Below are 18,409 nucleotides of genomic sequence, written 5' to 3'. Positions count from 1 at the left end.
GAAGCCCATGCCTCTCAGTCTTTAGTCCAGGTTACCTCAGATCGGGAGTTAAGTCAGTCGTCATGTAGGCGATGTAGCACTGGGAGAGTCACTTATAGAGAAGGATTTGGGTGTCCTTCTGGATGGTAGATTACATTACAGCATACAATGTCAATCAGCTGCTTCTAAGGCCACCAGGATATTTTCATGCATTAAACGAGGCATGGACTCGCGGGGCAGGGATGTAATATTACCACTTTACAAAATGTTGGTACGGCCTTATCTGGAATATGCAATTCAGTTCTGGGCACCAGTACATAGAAAGGACGCACTGCAGCTGGAAAAAGTACAGAGGAGAGCGACTAAATGGATAAGGGGAATGGAGGGTCTTAATTATGAAGAAAGATTAAAAAAAAATGAATGGATTTAGTCTTGAGAAGAGACGTCTAAGGGGGGACAGTAGTAACCTATACAAATATATAAATGGGCCATACAGAATATACGGTGAAAAGCTGTTCCATGTAAAATGTGCTCAAAAGACAAGGGGGCACTGCCACAGATTGGAGAGGAAAAAGTTCAGTCTCCGGAAGCGTGAAAGCTTCTTTACTGTAAGAACTGCGAAGCTGTGGAATAGACTTCCTCAGGACGTGGTCACAGCAGGAACAGTAGACAGTTTCAAAAAGGGTTTAGATTAATTCTTAAAAGTAAAAAAACATTAATGCTTATGAAAACGTGTAGAAGTCTCAATTCCTTTTGGGATTCGCATCCCCACCTATCCCTTGGTTGAACTTGATGGACGCAAGTCTTTTTTCAACCGTATTAACTATGTAACTATGAAATTTGCAGGAATGCTAAATGTGAAGACTCATTATGGACTGCCACGTGAAAAGAGCAGTTCCTTAGAAGGAGAATGGATTCTAAAGATGGTGTAAGGTGAACAGTAAAATGTATGAGAAAAGTCCTGGAAGGGGTGTATATCTCATCCAGGTTCCTCAACTGGGTGAGATAAGTAAGATCCAGGATGGTGCTGGCTTCAGCAAACATAGTTGCTGAAGCCAATTTTCTTTAGTAAATCATGGGCTGGATTTTATTTGACTGGGGAAGGTGGGTTTGGTAGTGGGAGCCTCCCCACTCCACCCCATTCCAGGGCGTGTTTTCCCTTAACCTGAGGATATCTCAGGTGAAGCCTGTTGTATTCAGTCTGGCACAAATCCACCCTCAGTGTGTCAGTCAAAGAAAGAGTGTTATCTTGGAACAGAGACCTGCAGAGGGTTCTAAATGGTCTCAGCTGGGTAGGCTGAGGGCCACAAGGCTAGGTGACAGCCTGAAGTTTGGGGGACACAGTGACACCTGCGGAACAAGGGTCACAAGGTCAGAGTTGGGAGGACTGCTGGACCACAATCCCCAACGGTACTCGTATTGGCACAGTCTGGGGGAACGGTGGACAGTTTGGCTGAGAAAGCCGGGACCGATGTCCGGTATTGACTGTATCCTGTAGGTGAGTCAGGGATTCTGTTAATGTATTAGGTAGTGCCCAGATGGGCAGGCTTTTATTTTGTATTGTTTATGTTTTGCTGGTGCAAAAATAAAGCACGAGGGGGCGTGGCTAACTGCCGACATGGCCGGACCTATCAGAGCTGCTCCGGCTCTATACATTCAGCCTGACATCCTGTCGCTGGTAACCCAGATACTTCGCCCAAAACCTGAGCCCAAGAACCCCAAGAGACCATACATCCTGGTCATGGGTCCCAGTAAGGTGCAACAGGCGGCGGATCGCCTGAAGGAGTTCGCCGCCAAGAGTCGCAACATGGCGCCGCCAATACCTCCTCTCCTCGTGCACCGCTTACCAGGGGACAAGCTGGACAGGTCCCAGCGACGGAGACAGAGAGGAAACCAGAACTTACCCTGCAAGCCTCCCACAGCCAGTTGATGGCGGCTATCATGGGATGCCAGTCGTCTCTCACAGGCAAGTTAGAGGAGGTCAGAGTAGCTCCTGTGCTATGATGTTCAGCAATTGAGGGAGTGGGTCCTGCTCACAGAAGAAAGGGTGTCCGAGCTGGAGGACTCGACCAGGCCCCTGGCAGCTAGAGTATCTGCTGTGGAGGATAGCGGTTCAGAGGTGGCGTCAGAAATGTGACGACTTAGAGAACTGCTCGAGGAGAAACAACATCCGCATACTGGGAATGCCTGAGAGGACGGAGGGTTCCGATCCTGCTACATTCTTAGAGGGATGGTTCAAATCAACGTTCCCGGTCGCGTCTTTCTCGGCGGCCTTTGCAGTGGAGAGGGCTCACCGGGTTCCAGCTCGGATGCCCCCACCTGGGGCCCCTTCAAGACCGCTTCTCACCCGAATGCTCAATTGGCGGGATCGCGACCTCATTCTTTCTAAGGCAAAAGTAAAGCAAACCATTACCCTCGGATCTGCTAACATATCCTTGTACCTGGATTTTTCGGCAGGGCTACGTTTACATCTATAAAGAAACGTTTGCGAGATCTCGATTTGCAATATTCCATGGCCTACCCGGCCCGTTTGAGAGTCCTTGATGGCGGGAAATCACATTTCTTCAACAACCCCAGGGAGGCCGAGGACTGGCTCTTAGTGAGGAGAAAAGGAGAAAAAAAAGGAGGGGGGGTTAATCTCTATTCTTCCCAAAGGAAGTTTTGAGAGTTTCCAGCAGGGCGCCAGAGGAAGGATTTAAAAATGTATTTGCCAAGGCCAGGAGGTATTATATATTTTGGTATTTTTGGTGTTGGAGGGATATTAGGCTGCCAGGGGTAAACAAACCATCTGGGGGAGTCCCCTAATGGAGGAGATATAAGCACAGAAAATGGAGCAAACAAACGTTTTTCACCCCTTTACAAGGCGCCACCATCCCTTAGATAAGCGATATACAAAAAAGAAACATATATATATAAAAGTGATTTGCTTTTTTAGATAATTCTCACAGGTTCAAATAGTGGCTATGATGTCATATTATAAAAAATATATTAGATATATTATATAGATTAAAAACAATTTTCACTCACTTCACCCAGGAGGTACCAGATGGGATAAACTCAAAACACCCACCGGAACACCTCCTGCGCCTGGGTCGCCTATAAGATCCCACGGAATGACAGCAGTCCAGTCGAGCTTCTTGTCAATCGACTTTTATTCAAACCACAGGGTGGGGTGAAGGTATCTTGCTCTACGCGTTTCGGGGTATAAAGGACCCCTTCATCAGGAGCATATGACATCATACATCTTTTGGGGGGTATAAATACACAAACTGTTTGTGGAAAAAGCGCCAAAAAACGCTGGAAAACGTCACTTCCGGTTTGCGTTCCAGCATGGAACGCACCGGAAGCGGCGTCTCCTCTTACATGCACATATTGTTCTATAGAGATCATAACATATAGGTAATAGAATACAGTTTCAGTAATTAGAATGTAGTATCCGTTATTTTAGCATAAGATTTAGATTTATTAGCATAATTTGTCCTGCAGTCTGGACAGGGTCCTGGGCGTCACTTCCGGTTTGCGTTCCACTAGGAACAAGCCGAAGGTGGCGTTTTTTTACAGGTTATTGTGATTGGATACTGATTGTTATGGTTGGATGCTCTTATCTCAGCGGCTAGTGTTTACAGCATTCATTTTAGTGCTGGATTTTAGCTGTCTACTGGTATCGGAACGTCACTTCCGGTATGCGTTCCAGCATGGAGCGCACCGGAAGTGACGATCTCCTCATCCAAAAGACTCGATTAGGGGGATATAGGGAAATTGTTTTTTTATATCTCTGTTTTTCTTTTGTTTAGATTGTTAGGACCCTATGGCCAGGCCTCTCATTGTTTTTTATTTATTATTTACTTAGAACATTCTCTCCATATATATTCCGGTTCAAAAGCGACTTCCGGTTTGCGGTTCACTTTGGAACGCATCAGCAATTTACATTTTACTGTAGTAGGAGACATGGTTCTTTCTGTGTTGGGGTCTATATTCTTTTGTATATATGCAAATGTGTTCAAAGATGTGTGTAGGGGGTGTGAACTGGGGGAAGTAATTGTGTAGCACGGAGGACTGTGTGTATATATGTGTACACACAAAACCACACACAAGTGTATACACACATATACACATACACACATATATACATGGATATCAGAAATACGTTACAAAAATAAAATTTCATCAAAATAAAACTTTCCTAAAAAATGTACTAAAACATGTGTTAAATCATTAATAAAAATTCTTAATATTAAATAAATAGATAGCAATTATAAATGACCGTATAAAAATGTATGAATAATTTCGTTTTTAAAAATCATGTGCTAATATGTATATATATATATAGTGATAAGAGTATTCGAAAAAAGCATAATTGTTGGTGCACTAGTTTTGTTGATTTTTTATATATAAATAAATTGTAGTAGAAATTTAATAGTTCGAGTATTCAAGGGTCTCATTCAGTCCAAAAGGGGCAAGGGTATTGAGTTTGTATATCCAGTGCATCTCTTTGCGACAAAGTTGCTGATAAGTGTGTGTCTGTTCTAGCGGTGACACCCTCAAGCTTGATGGGTCACTGTTGTGTGTCTCTGAATAGTGTCGCGAGACGCTGTGGGTAAGAATACTACGTCTAATATTTGAGCGATGCTCGTTCATCCGCTCTCTGTCTGTGTGGTTCTTCCAATGTACTTTAGACCACACGGACAGTAGAGGAGATAAATTATATTTTTTGACCCACAGTTTAGTTCCTGTTTGATGGTCCAGAGGGACTCGTCTTTGGTTTTTTTAGGATTGGGGATACTGACTGTTTTGACCCCGTGGGTAATCATAGGGCAACAGAAACATTTTTTTGAGGTACATTTATGTATTCCCGTCTTATCTGCAGGGTCGATGGGGGTGGTCTCAGAATTCATGGTTATTTTTGGACATGAGGGTGCAATCAAATTTTTTAAAGTTTTGGCTCTTCTAAACGTGATTGAGGGTTGTTTTGGTAAGATTTTTTTTAAGAATAGGGTCTTTGAGGAGGATGCCCCAATGTTTATTAAGAGTTTGTCTGATATTGGTGTGGTGAATGTTATACCGGGTGATGAGGTTATACTGATATCTATCGTCTTTAGTGGTTTTAACTGGGGCAGGTTGTAGCGCAGTGTCTTGACTGATAGAAGTGGCTCGTCTGGCAGAGCTGTTGATCAGTCCTTTTGGATACCCCTTATCCCTAAACCTTTCTTTCAGCGTTTTTATTTGTTTTTCCATTACTTTTGTGTCTGAGCAATTTCTTCTGACCCGTTTCATTTGTCCATACGGTATATTGTTTCTCCATTTTGAATAGTGACAGCTTGAATAATCTAGATAGCTGTTTGAGTCTACTTTTTTAAAATGAGTTCTGGTGGTGATTTTGTTTGCTATGATTTTAATATTGATATCAAGGAAGGTTGCCTCTTTCAGATGGTGTTCAGAGGTAAATTTTAAGCCCCAATTATTTTGGTTAATTTCTTCGATGAATTTTACTAGATCCTCTGTGCTGTTGTCCCATATGAATATGATATCGTCTATAAATCTTTTGAATATTACAATATTTTTGTTCGATATCAATCCTGTTTTTTGTTCAAAGTGTCCCACAAATAAATTGGCGTATGATGGGGCAAATTTTGTCCCCATGGCTGTTCCTTTTTTTTGAGAGTAGAATTGTTCATTAAAAGTAAAATAGTTATGTTTCAGAATAAAAGAAATTGATTCCAAAATAAAATCTTTTTGTGTTGAGGACATCTCTTCATCGTTGTCTAAAAAGTATCGTATTGCTTTTAGGCCCAGAGTGTGTTGAATATTACTATAGAGTGAGGCTATATCAAGCGTAACCCAGATGTAATGGGGTTTCCATACAACCTCATCTAATATATTGATTAGGTGGGAGGAGTCTCTAAGATAGGAAGGAAGTTTTAGAACATATTTTTGAAGATATTTATCTATGTAAGCTGAAAGGTTGGAGGTGAGAGAATCGATCCCCGAAATAATTGGCCTGCCAGGTGGACAAGTGATGGATTTATGAATTTTTGGAAGAAAATAGAATCGGGCTATTGTTGGATGGGTATTGGAGACGAAGGATTTTTCTTTTTTGTTTAAAATTCCTGTGCTATATCCTGAATCAATCAGGATTTGCAAATCCTTTTTGAAGGATGGAGTGGGATCTTCCTTGATGATGCTATAGTACTCAGCATCTGATAGAATTCTCATTGATTCCTCAAGATAATAGTTTTGATCCATAATGACTATCCCCCCTCCCTTGTCTGCACTTTTTATTACTACTTCTTTGTTTTGCTTAAGATTTTTCAAGGCTTTATTTTCACGTCTGCTGAGGTTGAGTGTTGGTTTATCTGTTTGTGTGTCTGTAAGAGTTTTTAGGTCATCAAGGACTATATTAAAGAAACTCTCTAGATGTGGACCCCTACTTTCTAAGGGATAAAAAGATGATTTTAATTTTAAGTTTGATGGGATTGGTGCTGGTTCGGATGTTTCTATGGAGGCGGGGTTTAACGGTAGTGTAGAGTTTATGTCAGGGGTGGGGTTTATACCATTTTCTTTGTTCAAATTTTTGATTGTAAAATGTCTTTTTAAAGTTAGCTTACGTATGTATTGGTTGAGGTCCACGAATAGTTCAAATGGATCAGGATATTGGGTGGGACAAAACGATAGGCCTTTGCTTAGGAGTAGTATTTCATCAGATGTCAAGTTATATTTAGAGAGGTTAAAGATGCCTTTCTTTTGGGCCATTATGTTGGGTTCTTCAGTTGGTGTTGGTGTCTCTAGGGGAGAAATAGTTGTTTCTACAGATTGGGTGGAGTCTAAAGGGGAGGAGTGAGGTTTGGTTTTTTCTTTTTTGGTGTTCTTAAGCTTGCCTCCTCTACACCCTCGTCTTCTTTTATGGGTCTTTTCCTTGTTATTGGTATTGGACTGAAGAATTGTGTGATTTTTTGGGGACGATGGTTTGGAACTGGCGTCGGACCTGTCGGAGTGAAGAAAGGACTGAGGATCTGTGTACTGGATATGTTGTTTCTCAGTGGGGTGTTCGAAGGTGTTGTAGGTGGTGCCGGTGAAAGTTTCCCTAAAAAAGGACTTTCAGATAGGTTAGAAGGTAATGTTAAAAATGTCTCAGACTGGTCACTGGAGTGGGAATGTATAGATGCATTAAGAATTGATTCTGAAATATTGGTGTTCTCGTTTTTCCCCTTTTCTTCTGGGGGATGGGATGTCCCTGTATTCATCTGTGTCGGGATGGATTCCTGCCGAGAGCAGTTTTGTATTGTGGTTTTTTGTGGGGCAGTATTATAGGTAGCTTGTTGCTTCCTTCTTGATGATTCTGTCACTTGACTGGGTGCTACATTTTGTCTTTGTGTTCTACCGTTCATAGTGGAAAGAGTAGTAGGTGACATGTTATCCTTGATAGTAGATAGGTTGATTTTGGGATTAGTGAGTTTATAGGTATTTGGTAATGTTCCTGTTGAAAGTTTTGGATATTTTTGATATTTGCTATTGTAGAAGAGTCTTCCTGGACCAGTGTGTTTGGGCAATGGATTTTGTGATGTTGTTTCTAGTTGGAAAGAATGAGCGGGAACTGGGGTTTTTGCCAGTGTTTGGTGTGGTCCTGTCTGATATATATATTTTCTCTCCCATGATCTGATTTTGTCTAGTTTGTAGTCATTTATATCTCTAAATAGTTTTCTACATTTTTTTGTGACTTCATTGTATTCAAAAATTCTTGCTGCATTTGTGATAAAATTCATATTCAGATTTGGAGTTTGGTTTTTAAAAATGTTTTTTAATGATATGCCTAATTCTTGACAGACTGTTTTCCTTTTTATTATTAGTAGTCTTATTAGATTTAGTGAGCAGGTGTCATTGATTGCTAGCCAGGTTTTAATGAATGCTGGGTCTTTTTCAAAGGTGGGTTTTAGAGGGGTTCTCAATCCACGCGGAATAATCTTTAGATGTTCATAGATAAATAAAAAGAACCAGTCTATTTCATTTCTTAAAAAGTCCTTAATGTTTCCCAGGATCGACGTATTCGTAGTCTTGTATTGGTTACCATGTCTATTTTCTCCAATGGCGTCTTTTTGTCCCTCAGATATGGTTAGCCAAGTGTTCATTGGAATCGTGTTCATTGGAATAGTGAGAACATCATTCCTGTCAGCAAGCGGGTGTGAGAGACCCGCGGGTATGACTAAAATATTCCTCAGGTACAGTTCGAGATGCAGTAGGTTACTGGCCATGCTTATCATTTACCTTGGGAGACAGCTTTCTCACCTGCACTTGTTTGATCCATCTCTACACTGTGCAGGTTCCCCACTACCATGGTCACTAATGTTCCGTGTTTCAAACATGTTTATTACCCAGCCCGCTGGGAACTGCCGTTTAGTTATCTGTTTAACTGTATGTATGTCAATTTGTGCATCATTTATTGCTGTAGTATGCATTGCTGTGGTAGCCTTACAGAGTGTGTGTGTGGGTTTCCTGTACTATTCTGTTCATTAATATTCCTCCAGTACGCATGGCGCCTGTAACATTTATGTTCTGGAATGTGCGCGGTCTGGGAGGCCCCAGGAAGCATATGGCGGTGTTCGCACAAGTCCGTATATACAATCCACACACATTATGTCTCCAGGAAACCCATATCACAGCCGAAACAGAGGGTAGATTGCATAAGCCGTGGGTGCAATGGGCAGGAAGTGCATATGGCACGTCTTATTCTAGAGGGGTGTCCATGCTAGTTCATCGTTCGGTTAGGTGGGAGCTACATCAGGAAATGGTGAATCCTGAGGGCAAGTATATTTTTGTGTTTGCACATTTGAATGGTGTACCCCATGTTATACTCAATATATATATACCTCCTCCTGCCAACCTCTCTGTCCTACAAGCTGCGGCGGGTTTTGCGGCTCAATTCCCGCTCTGTAAGGTATTGTGCATGGGGGACTTTAATCTAGTGGGAGATGAGACACTGGATAAATTTGAAGCCAATCCTCGTGAAGATAGCATGCGTACGGGTGTTTCGCAGCTTGGGCGCTTTATCTCGGAGCTGGGGTGGCTAGACGTGTGGCGGGAAAGGAATCCTTCTAATAGGGAGTTCTCTTGTTTCACACCTTCCAGGGGGGTGCTATCCCACATAGATTACCTGTTATGTGATGTGCAGGCTTATCCCACTATCTCTGAGGTAAAGCATGTGCCTCAGGGACCGTCTGATCATGCGCCTATTGTGGGGACGTTGATCCTGTCTGATGGGGAGACACGTGGCCACAGTCTTCACATTCACCCGTTTTGGCTGTCCCCGATGACCATAAATGATCGCATACCGGATCAATTGAGAGTGTTTTTAGATTTGAACATAGAGGGTGATAGTGATGTCCTTATACTATGGGATACCCTGAAAGCTTTTGTTAGAGGTTGCGTCAAATCATCCATATCTTACATTTTTTTTTAAACGCAAGGTTTAAGGAGGAGGAGCTTTGCACACTTTGTAAATCAGCTGAGCGTGCATGTGTTTCTACTCCTTCTGAGGAGAATAGATTAGATGCAGAAAGGCAGACAGTATATGTTGTGCTTACAAGAAAAGAGTGACCGTAAGCTCTTCTTCCTTAAACAACAAGCATTTGAGCAGGGTAGCAAAACGGGGAAGGTCCTGGCCCAGGTTGTCAGACGCAATACTATGGCTCCTCCGATTATCCGCATCCAGAATAGGGAGGGTACTGGTAGTGGAAGACCCCCAGCGGAATAGATTCAGAGAATTTTATGGTGAACCATATACCTCAAGAACCCAATATACAGTGGCGGAAATAATTATTTGACCCCTCACTGATTTTGTAAGTTTGTCCAATGACAAAGAAATGAAAAGTCTCAGAACAGTATCATTTCAATGGTAGGTTTATTGTAACAGTGGCAGATAGCACATCAAAAGGAAAATCGAAAAAATAACTTTAAATAAAAGATAGCAACTGATTTGCATTTCATTGAGTGAAATAAGTATTTGAACCCCTACCAACCATTAAGAGTTCTGGCTCCCACAGAGTGGTTAGACACTTCTACTCAATTAGTCACCCTCATTAAGGACACCTGTCTTAACTAGTCACCTGTATAAAAGACACCTGTCCACAGAATCAATCAATCAAGCAGACTCCAAACTCTCCAACATGGGAAAGACCAAAGAGCTGTCCAAGGATGTCAGAGACAAAATTGTAGACCTGCACAAGGCTGGAATGGGCTACAAAACCATTAGCAAGAAGCTGGGAGAGAAGGTGACAACTGTTGGTGCGATTGTTCGAAAATGGAAGGAGCACAAAATGACCATCAATCGACCTCGCTCTGGGGCTCCACGCAAGATCTCACCTCGTGGGGTGTCAATGGTTCTGAGAAAGGTGAAAAAGCATCCTAGAACTACACGGGAGGAGTTAGTTAATGACCTCAAATTAGCAGGGACCACAGTCACCAAGAAAACCATTGGAAACACATTACACCGCAATGGATTAAAATCCTGCATTGCTCGCAAGGTCCCCCTGCTCAGGAAGGCACATGTGCAGGCCCGTCTGAAGTTTGCCAATGAACACCTGAATGATTCAGAGAGTGACTGGGAGAAGGTGCTGTGGTCTGATGAGACCAAAATAGAGCTCTTTGGCATTAACTCAACTCGCTGTGTTTGGAGGAAGAAAAATGCTGCCTATGACCCCCAAAACACCGTCCCCACCGTCAAGCATGGGGGTGGAAACATTTTGCTTTGGGGGTGTTTTTCTGCTAAGGGCACAGGACAACTTATTCGCATAAACGGGAAAATGGACGGAGCCATGTATCGTGAAATCCTGAGCGACAACCTCCTTCCCTCTGCCAGGAAACTGAAAATGGGTCGTGGATGGGTGTTCCAGCACGACAATGACCCAAAACATACAGCAAAGGCAACAAAGGAGTGGCTCAAGAAGAAGCACATTAAGGTCATGGAGTGGCCTAGTCAGTCTCCGGACCTTAATCCAATCGAAAACCTATGGAGGGAGCTCAAGCTCAGAGTTGCACAGAGACAGCCTCGAAACCTTAGGGATTTAGAGATGATCTGCAAAGAGGAGTGGACCAACATTCCTCCTAAAATGTGCGCAAACTTGGTCATCAATTACAAGAAACGTTTGACCTCTGTGCTTGCAAACAAGGGTTTTTCCACCAAGTATTAAGTCTTTTTTTGTTAGAGGGTTCAAATACTTATTTCACTCAATGAAATGCAAATCAGTTGCTATCTTTTATTTAAAGTTATTTTTTCGATTTTCCTTTTGATGTGCTATCTGCCACTGTTACAATAAACCTACCATTGAAATGATACTGTTCTGAGACTTTTCATTTCTTTGTCATAGGACAAACTTACAAAATCAGTGAGGGGTCAAATAATTATTTCCTCCACTGTACCTCATCCGAACTTCGAACATACCTCGACGAGGTAGCTCATCCTCAATTATCTCCCTTGGACAGGGGGCTTCTTGATGAAGAGATCATGTTGGAAGAGATAGTTGCTGCAAACAAAGGTTTGAATTTAGGGAAGTCCCCAGGCCCATATGGCATCCCTCTGGAGGTTTATTCTAAATATGAAGATATTCTAGGACCTCAGTTGCGCAAGATGTATGCTGTCTCTTTGGAAAGTGGTAATTTACCAGATTCACTAAATGATGCCTCTATTGCAATAATAAAAAAAAAAAATTGGAATGTGGATCTTATTGCCCAATATCACTATTGAACCTAGACTATAAAATTCTGACTAAGATCTTAGCGAATAGGTTAAATAAGGTGATTACTTCCATTGTTCATGAGGATCAATCTGGCTTCATACCAGGTCGATCCACCTCTAGCAATATCAGGAGAACCCAAGTGGTGGCGCAGGTGGGCTATGCGGACGGCAGACAGTGGGCCTTGGCCTCCTTAGATACGGCAAAGGCATTTAATTCAATTGAGTGGTCATTTCAGCTACAGGTCCTGGAATGTTTTGGCTTTGGTCCCACTTTTGTCAACTGGATTAAAGTACTTTATCACCGGCCTACAGCTAATATTCTGATCAATGGCTCCTTGTCCTCTACCTTCCCTCTAAACTGAGGTACCCGGCAAGGGTGCCCTTTATCTCCACTGTTGTTCGCAGTGGCAATTGAACATCTAGCCATTAGAATACGCCAGGACAACATCTTTAAAGGGGTGTCAATGGGAGGCAGGGAGGACAGACTAGGGTTGTATGCAGACATTATTCTGTTCATGGACTCAGTAGATATATCCCTACTGAGGGCAATTGAGCTTGTTGATCAATTTGGTAATTTTTCGGGCCTACGCATCAATTGGTCCAAATCGGCCCTTATGGTCCCTGAGCTGGGCCCCTGTGTATCATAATCTTATGGTGGTGGATCATTTTAAATATCTGGGTATCATTATTACCAAGGACCCAGCAATGTCTCACCAGCTTAACATTGTCCCCATTGAATCTTATGCTGTAGACAAATTCTAATCCTGGATCACATTGCCTTTATCCATAATGGGCAGATTGAATCTTATCAAAATGATCCTCCTGCCCAAGGCATTGTATTTACTAGAACATGCCTGCACCCCAGTTCCGAGGAGTTTCTTTGAACGGTTGCACTCTGCAATTACGAGATTTGTGTGGGGAAAAGAGAGGAGGAAGCTGGCTTTGGATAATTTGCAGAGAGGTTGGCAGCAGGGAGGAGCGGCTATGCCCGATCTATTTTTATACTTCCTAGCAGGACAGTTGAGATTTCTGACCACTTGGGTTACACAAACTTCAATACCAAATTCTGAATTCTATTTGAAATGTAATTTGGGACTCTCAACCTTGTGGCCGGTTTTAGAAAACCTACAGGCTATAGGCGGACGAATTTTGCCCATACACACACAGGTTAGCTCACCAGGTTTGGAGAGCTGCAAAGCTTCAACAATATCAGGACCTTCCTGATGCTGTTGCACTATGGGATAACCCTATGTTCCCACACTTGATGCACTGTGAAGGTAGAACCGTCTGGGAAAACTGTGGAGTACTCACTTTGGGGGATCTGTATGAGAAAGGTATTTTATACTCATTCACTCAGCTTCAGGAGAAGTTAGGGGTTATGCAGTCTCATTTTTACAGATTTCTACAGCGAAGACATGCCCTTCAATCTCAGTTTCATAGGGACACACGAGTCATCTCCAAATACCCATTGATAGGTATACTTAAGACACATGGGCCAAAGGGTATGATCTCGACTTTATACACGCACCTTCTTGATCTCAAAATGCGTTCCAAACCTCTGATAATGGAGACTAGGTGGAAAGAAAGGATGCCACAAATTACTGATGAGGAATGGTCTGAGGCTCTGAGTGCACCGTCTAGTGTATCGCCCTCTCTCAATAACAGGCTGATTCAACTATTTATACGCTACAGGAGCTATTTAACACCCACCAGGTTACACAAAATGGTCAGGATAGCCCACACGAGATGCCATAGATGCGCTCAAAATAATGCAGATTTCTGTCATCTTATATGGGACTGGTGGTACGTACAATCCTTTTGGAAAAAGGTAGTGGATACTCTATTTTGATTACAGAAGTAATACCCTGCTGCCCTAAGATTTGCCTTTTGGGGATAGTGGATAGTGATAACCGTACTTTGTATGTCTGTACATTTTTTAGGGAGACCCTATTCCTAGCTAGGAAAGAAATAGCACTCCGTTGGATGGCGGACAGGATGCCGACCATAGGTCAATGGAAAGCGTTAGTAAATCAGATATTGCCTTTTGAAAAAATAATGTATGGTAACAGGAAGTGCCCCCAGAAATTTGAGAAGATATGGGGATCTTGGTGCTCCTCCCCAGTCACTGCGCTGCCATCTCATATGCATCAGATCAAAATACATAACTATGTTTATCTCATTGTTCTTTTCTTTGTGCGGGAAATATTGGGATAGGAGTGGATTGTACACCAATAGGTGATGCTATATATTTTTTGATACTTCTATTGTCCCATTTGAGAAAATGTATGTCATTTTTGCTAATATCGAAAGACTTCACTGCAAAGTATGTAACTACACGTGTATGCTTTGAAATATTGACACGTGTTAATGTAGCAATTTTCACTTGTTATTCTCAATAAAACTAGTTTAAAATAAAAATAAAGCACGAGTTTGGACCTCAAAACCGGTTGTCTGTGAAGATATCTGTGAGTGTGACCCCTTGAAAGAGAGAGCTACCCCTCACAATGGATCAGATAACAAAGAAATGCGGCACCCCAATATTGGATCTGTTTGCCATCATAGAAAACAGACTAGCTACTAATTTCTACTCTCTCCCCTGGCACAATTTCTCCATGTAGGCTCACTCTCTCTGCCTTGGCCCAGAGAACTTTTTTAAGCCTTTTCATCATTTTCTTCAATTCCAAGGACTCTAATGAAAATTCTGAAGGAGAGAGCCCATAATGATTATGCCATACTTGCCAAAGAGGGCCAGGTTTTCCCTTCTACTTCCCATTGCTATGTGCTTGCCATTATCATCTGCTACCAAGCAAAATAAATATTTCCTCCAGTGGGCCTGGAGGTACACTCCACAAGGGCTGTTTCCACCAAGAGGGCATAGATCTACAGAGTGGCAACGTCGGCAAATCTGACTACTTTTTTAAGGCACTATAAACTGGATGTGCTTGCTAATCAGAACTTATCATTTGACTGCAAGATCCTCTCTGCAGTGGTGCCTCATGGATTTTATTTTTTGCTCTGTAAATCTTCCTTTCAGTACTAAGGAGGAGGCGCTTGAAAAAGATAATTACTCACCATTAATTGAAATTCCATAGCCTCCAAAAAGGTAATGGGACTCCCGCCCTTATATTAGTTCCTTTAATTTTTTTGGGTTATCTTGTTATTATTTTCCTTTTATATGTAAATAATAATGTGTCATTAAACCCTTCAGGACCCTGCCATTTTTCACCTTAAGGACCAGGCAATTTTTTGCAAATCTGACATGTGTCACTTTATGCGGTGATAACTTTAAAATGCTTTTACTTATCCAAGCCATTCTGAGATAGTTTTCTCGTCACATATTGTACTTCATGACAGTGGTAAATCTGAGTCAAAATATTTCATTTTTATTTATAAAAAAAACAAATTTACAATTTTCACAATTTCAATTTCTCTGCTTTTCAAACAGATAGTGATCCCTCCTAAAATATTTAATACTTTACATTTCCCATATGTCTACTTTATGTTTGTATAATTTTGTAAATTACATTTTCTTTTTTGGGGACATTAGAAGGCATAGGGTACTATCACACTTGCGTTGTTGGATTCCGGCAGGCAGTTCAGTCGCTGGATCCGGCAAGCTGTATGTAAACGGATATCATTTGTAGATGGATCCGAATGCGGATCCATCTCACAAATGCATTGCAATACCGGATCCGTCTATCCGGAAAAATGGATCCAGTATTTATTTTTTTCACGGATCTGTTTTTACAGAACACCGGCATTAATACATTTAAATGGAAAATAATGCAAGGCAAGTGTTCTGGAAATTTGGACGGAGAAAATACTGCAGCATTCTGTGGTATTTTCTCCATCCAAAAACCATACAGTAACTGAACTGAAGACATTCTGATGCATACTGAACGGAATGCTCTTCATTCAGAATGCATTAGGATAAAACTGATAATTTTTTTCCAGTATCGAACTGTTAGGACGGAACTCAATACCGAAAAAGGATAACGCTAGTGCGAAAGTACCCTTAGAAGTTTAGAAGCAAATCTTAAAATTTTTAAGAAAATTTCCAAAACCCAATTTTTAAGGACCAGTTCAGGTCTGAATTCACTATTATGTAAGCCCCACAAAGTGACTTCAGACCTCAATTGGTCCTTAAAAATTGGGTTTTGGAAATTTTCTTAAAAATTTTAAGATTTCATTCTAAACTTCTAAGCCTTCTAAAGTCCCCCCAAAAAAAGAAAATGACATTTACAAAATGATCCAAACATAAAGTAGACATATAAGAAATGTAAAATAATAACTATTTTAGGAGGTATCACTATCTGTTTTAAAAGCAGAGAAATAGAAATTTTGAAAATTGAAAATCCTTAAGGTGAAAAATGGCAGGATCCTGAAGGGGTTAAATAAGCACATACATACAACTGCTAAAAAAACAAAACTATCAAATGTCACCTGTATGTCGCTTATAGTCATTCCTACTTAAAGAGGACCTTTCACCACTCCTTTTTCTCCACTGTTTTAATAGCTACACAAGTTCCCCATGTAATAACAATTCTGGAGCACGGTCTGACTCTATCCAATCAGTGCTGCCATTTTCAGTCTGCGCAGGTACACCCCCCAACTTGTTAGCCCCCCTCAGTACCCTTACTGTAGACTGCTAGCAATTCATTCATAACTTCTAGTAGAAATAATAAAGGAATGGCACAACATTGAGCCATAAGAATATATGCTCCAGAATTGTTAGTATGTGGGCATGGCATGTCACGAGTGGTGAAAGGTCCTCCCTAAGCAACCTTGCTGCCCTCATCTACCAATGTCGCTTTAAAAGTTTGTTGCAGCTCACTGTTCCAGATTTTTTGTCAACGTTTTTGTTACCCTCATGAATGTTAAATATTACCTTGGTAAATCAGAAATTGCATGAAGTTGGTTTCCATCTATAATGTGATTGTTTGAAATATCAAGTAGTGTCAGAGACTGAAGACAATTCATAGGCCTACAAGAGACAAACATTGTTAAACTGTAAGCACCCAAATAAGCTGGTTGCATCTACATCACTAATGACAAAAGTGAAAGACTGGAGTCACACATGCTGTTTTTGGTGCTTTTTAGCCACATACAGCAGCAAATACAAAAAGAATACAAAATGAGATTTTGTCATTAGCGTAGCTATCATGGTTATGACAGACCCTTTGAGTAACAGATGCTAATGAATCCTGCCATGTCGGAACCTACTGAATGATGGGTCCATGACATTGTATATTCTTTCTTTTCCATTTTACAGGAAAGAATGGTACAGGATATTATGGTATTTTAGTCATCAAAGAGCACTGGTGCCTGAAAAAATGCACAAGCGAACAAAACCTTCACTTCACTTTCTTGCAATAAAGTTACGAACCATGCATAACATCAGCATCTGTTAAAGCAGTTCTCTAGGATTTTTATATTAATGGACTATTCTCAGGATAGGTCATGAATAGCTGATTGGTGGGGGTCTGCCTGCCAGCACCCCGCTGATCAGCTGTTTGAAGAGGCCTCAACCTAGGGTCAGTGACATCACTGTACATAAGTCACATGGCCTAGAAGCTACTAAATCCATTCAAGTAAATGGACTTGATCTGCATTTCTAAGCAGCCGTTTATACAATTTACAGCACTCTGCTTGGTGAGCTGTGAGCAGGCTGCAGTGCTCACCGGAGTGCCATGGTCTCTTTAAACAGCTGATCGGTGGACCTATCCTGAAGGCAGGCCATTGATAAAAAAAAAGCCTGGGTCAACCCATTAATATGGCTCACAAATAAGAAATTTAAAATTGTTTTTACGCACTGAAGTTCTTTAATGACTTCCTAATCTCCTATAGACTTTAAATGTATATGCGGTCCAGTCTTAAAAGAGTTCTCCGGGAATTATTTTAAATAGCTGCAAGCAACCTGTTCTAGAATGTTAGCAGACAAGACGCCACTTGCAGAACTGTCTAGGGGGATGAGGGGGCTATACAGTTCTACAACAGATGGCATATCTGGCATATCATGGCTGAGCAGCCCGACAGGAACACTCACCAATGAGTAGTATATGAAAGTGCTAAAATGTAGTGTGTAGTATCGCACAACCCCCTCACACCCCAAGAGGAGTCAGACCAGTTCATATTCTAGGACAAGTTGCTTGCGGCCATTTTAAATAGTTCCCAGAGATAATCTTTAAGGGCACTTTAACACTTGCGTTGCTGGATTCTGGCAGGCAGTTCCGTCGCTGGAACTGCCTGCCAGATCAGTTATCTGTATGTAAATGGAAACCATTTGTAGACGGATCCAGATGCGGATCTGTCTCACAAATGCATTGCAATACCGGATCCCTCTCTCCGGTGTTTATCTTTTAAAATTTTTAAAGGTCTGCACATGTGCAGACCGGAAGACCAAATTCGTCAATGCACCAATTTTAATGCCGTATCCAGCAATAATACATTCCAATGGAAAAAAATGCTGGATCCGGCATTCCAGCAAGTGTTCAGGATTTTTGTCCGGAGGAAAAAAATACAGCATGCTGCAGTTTTTTCTCCATCCAAATACCATAAAAGGACTGAACTGAAGACATCTTGATGCATCCTGAACGGATTGCTTTCCATTCAGAATGCATTAGGTAAAACTGATCAGTTTTTTCCGGTATTGAGCCCCTAGGACAGAACTCAATACTGGAAAACTTTGACGCAAGTGTGTGAAAC

The 18,409-nt window shown here is 41.5% G+C and overlaps 1 protein-coding gene across 1 annotated transcript in view; it reads right to left on the bottom strand.

The window, feature by feature from the left end:
* The window catches only part of TBCE (tubulin folding cofactor E), a 95,796-nt gene that overhangs the window by 59,449 nt on the left and 17,938 nt on the right, over positions 1 to 18,409 (bottom strand). The window contains exon 2 of the mRNA XM_044274984.1: positions 16,593 to 16,688. Coding sequence (XP_044130919.1) covers positions 16,593 to 16,688 — 96 coding nt within the window. The remainder of the gene's footprint in view (positions 1 to 16,592; positions 16,689 to 18,409) is intronic.

This window comes from Bufo gargarizans, unplaced genomic scaffold, assembly GCF_014858855.1.
Source record: "Bufo gargarizans isolate SCDJY-AF-19 unplaced genomic scaffold, ASM1485885v1 original_scaffold_2196_pilon, whole genome shotgun sequence".
In the NCBI taxonomy this organism is placed as follows: Eukaryota; Metazoa; Chordata; class Amphibia; order Anura; family Bufonidae; genus Bufo; species Bufo gargarizans.
This window is presented reverse-complemented; position numbering and strand designations above follow the sequence as displayed.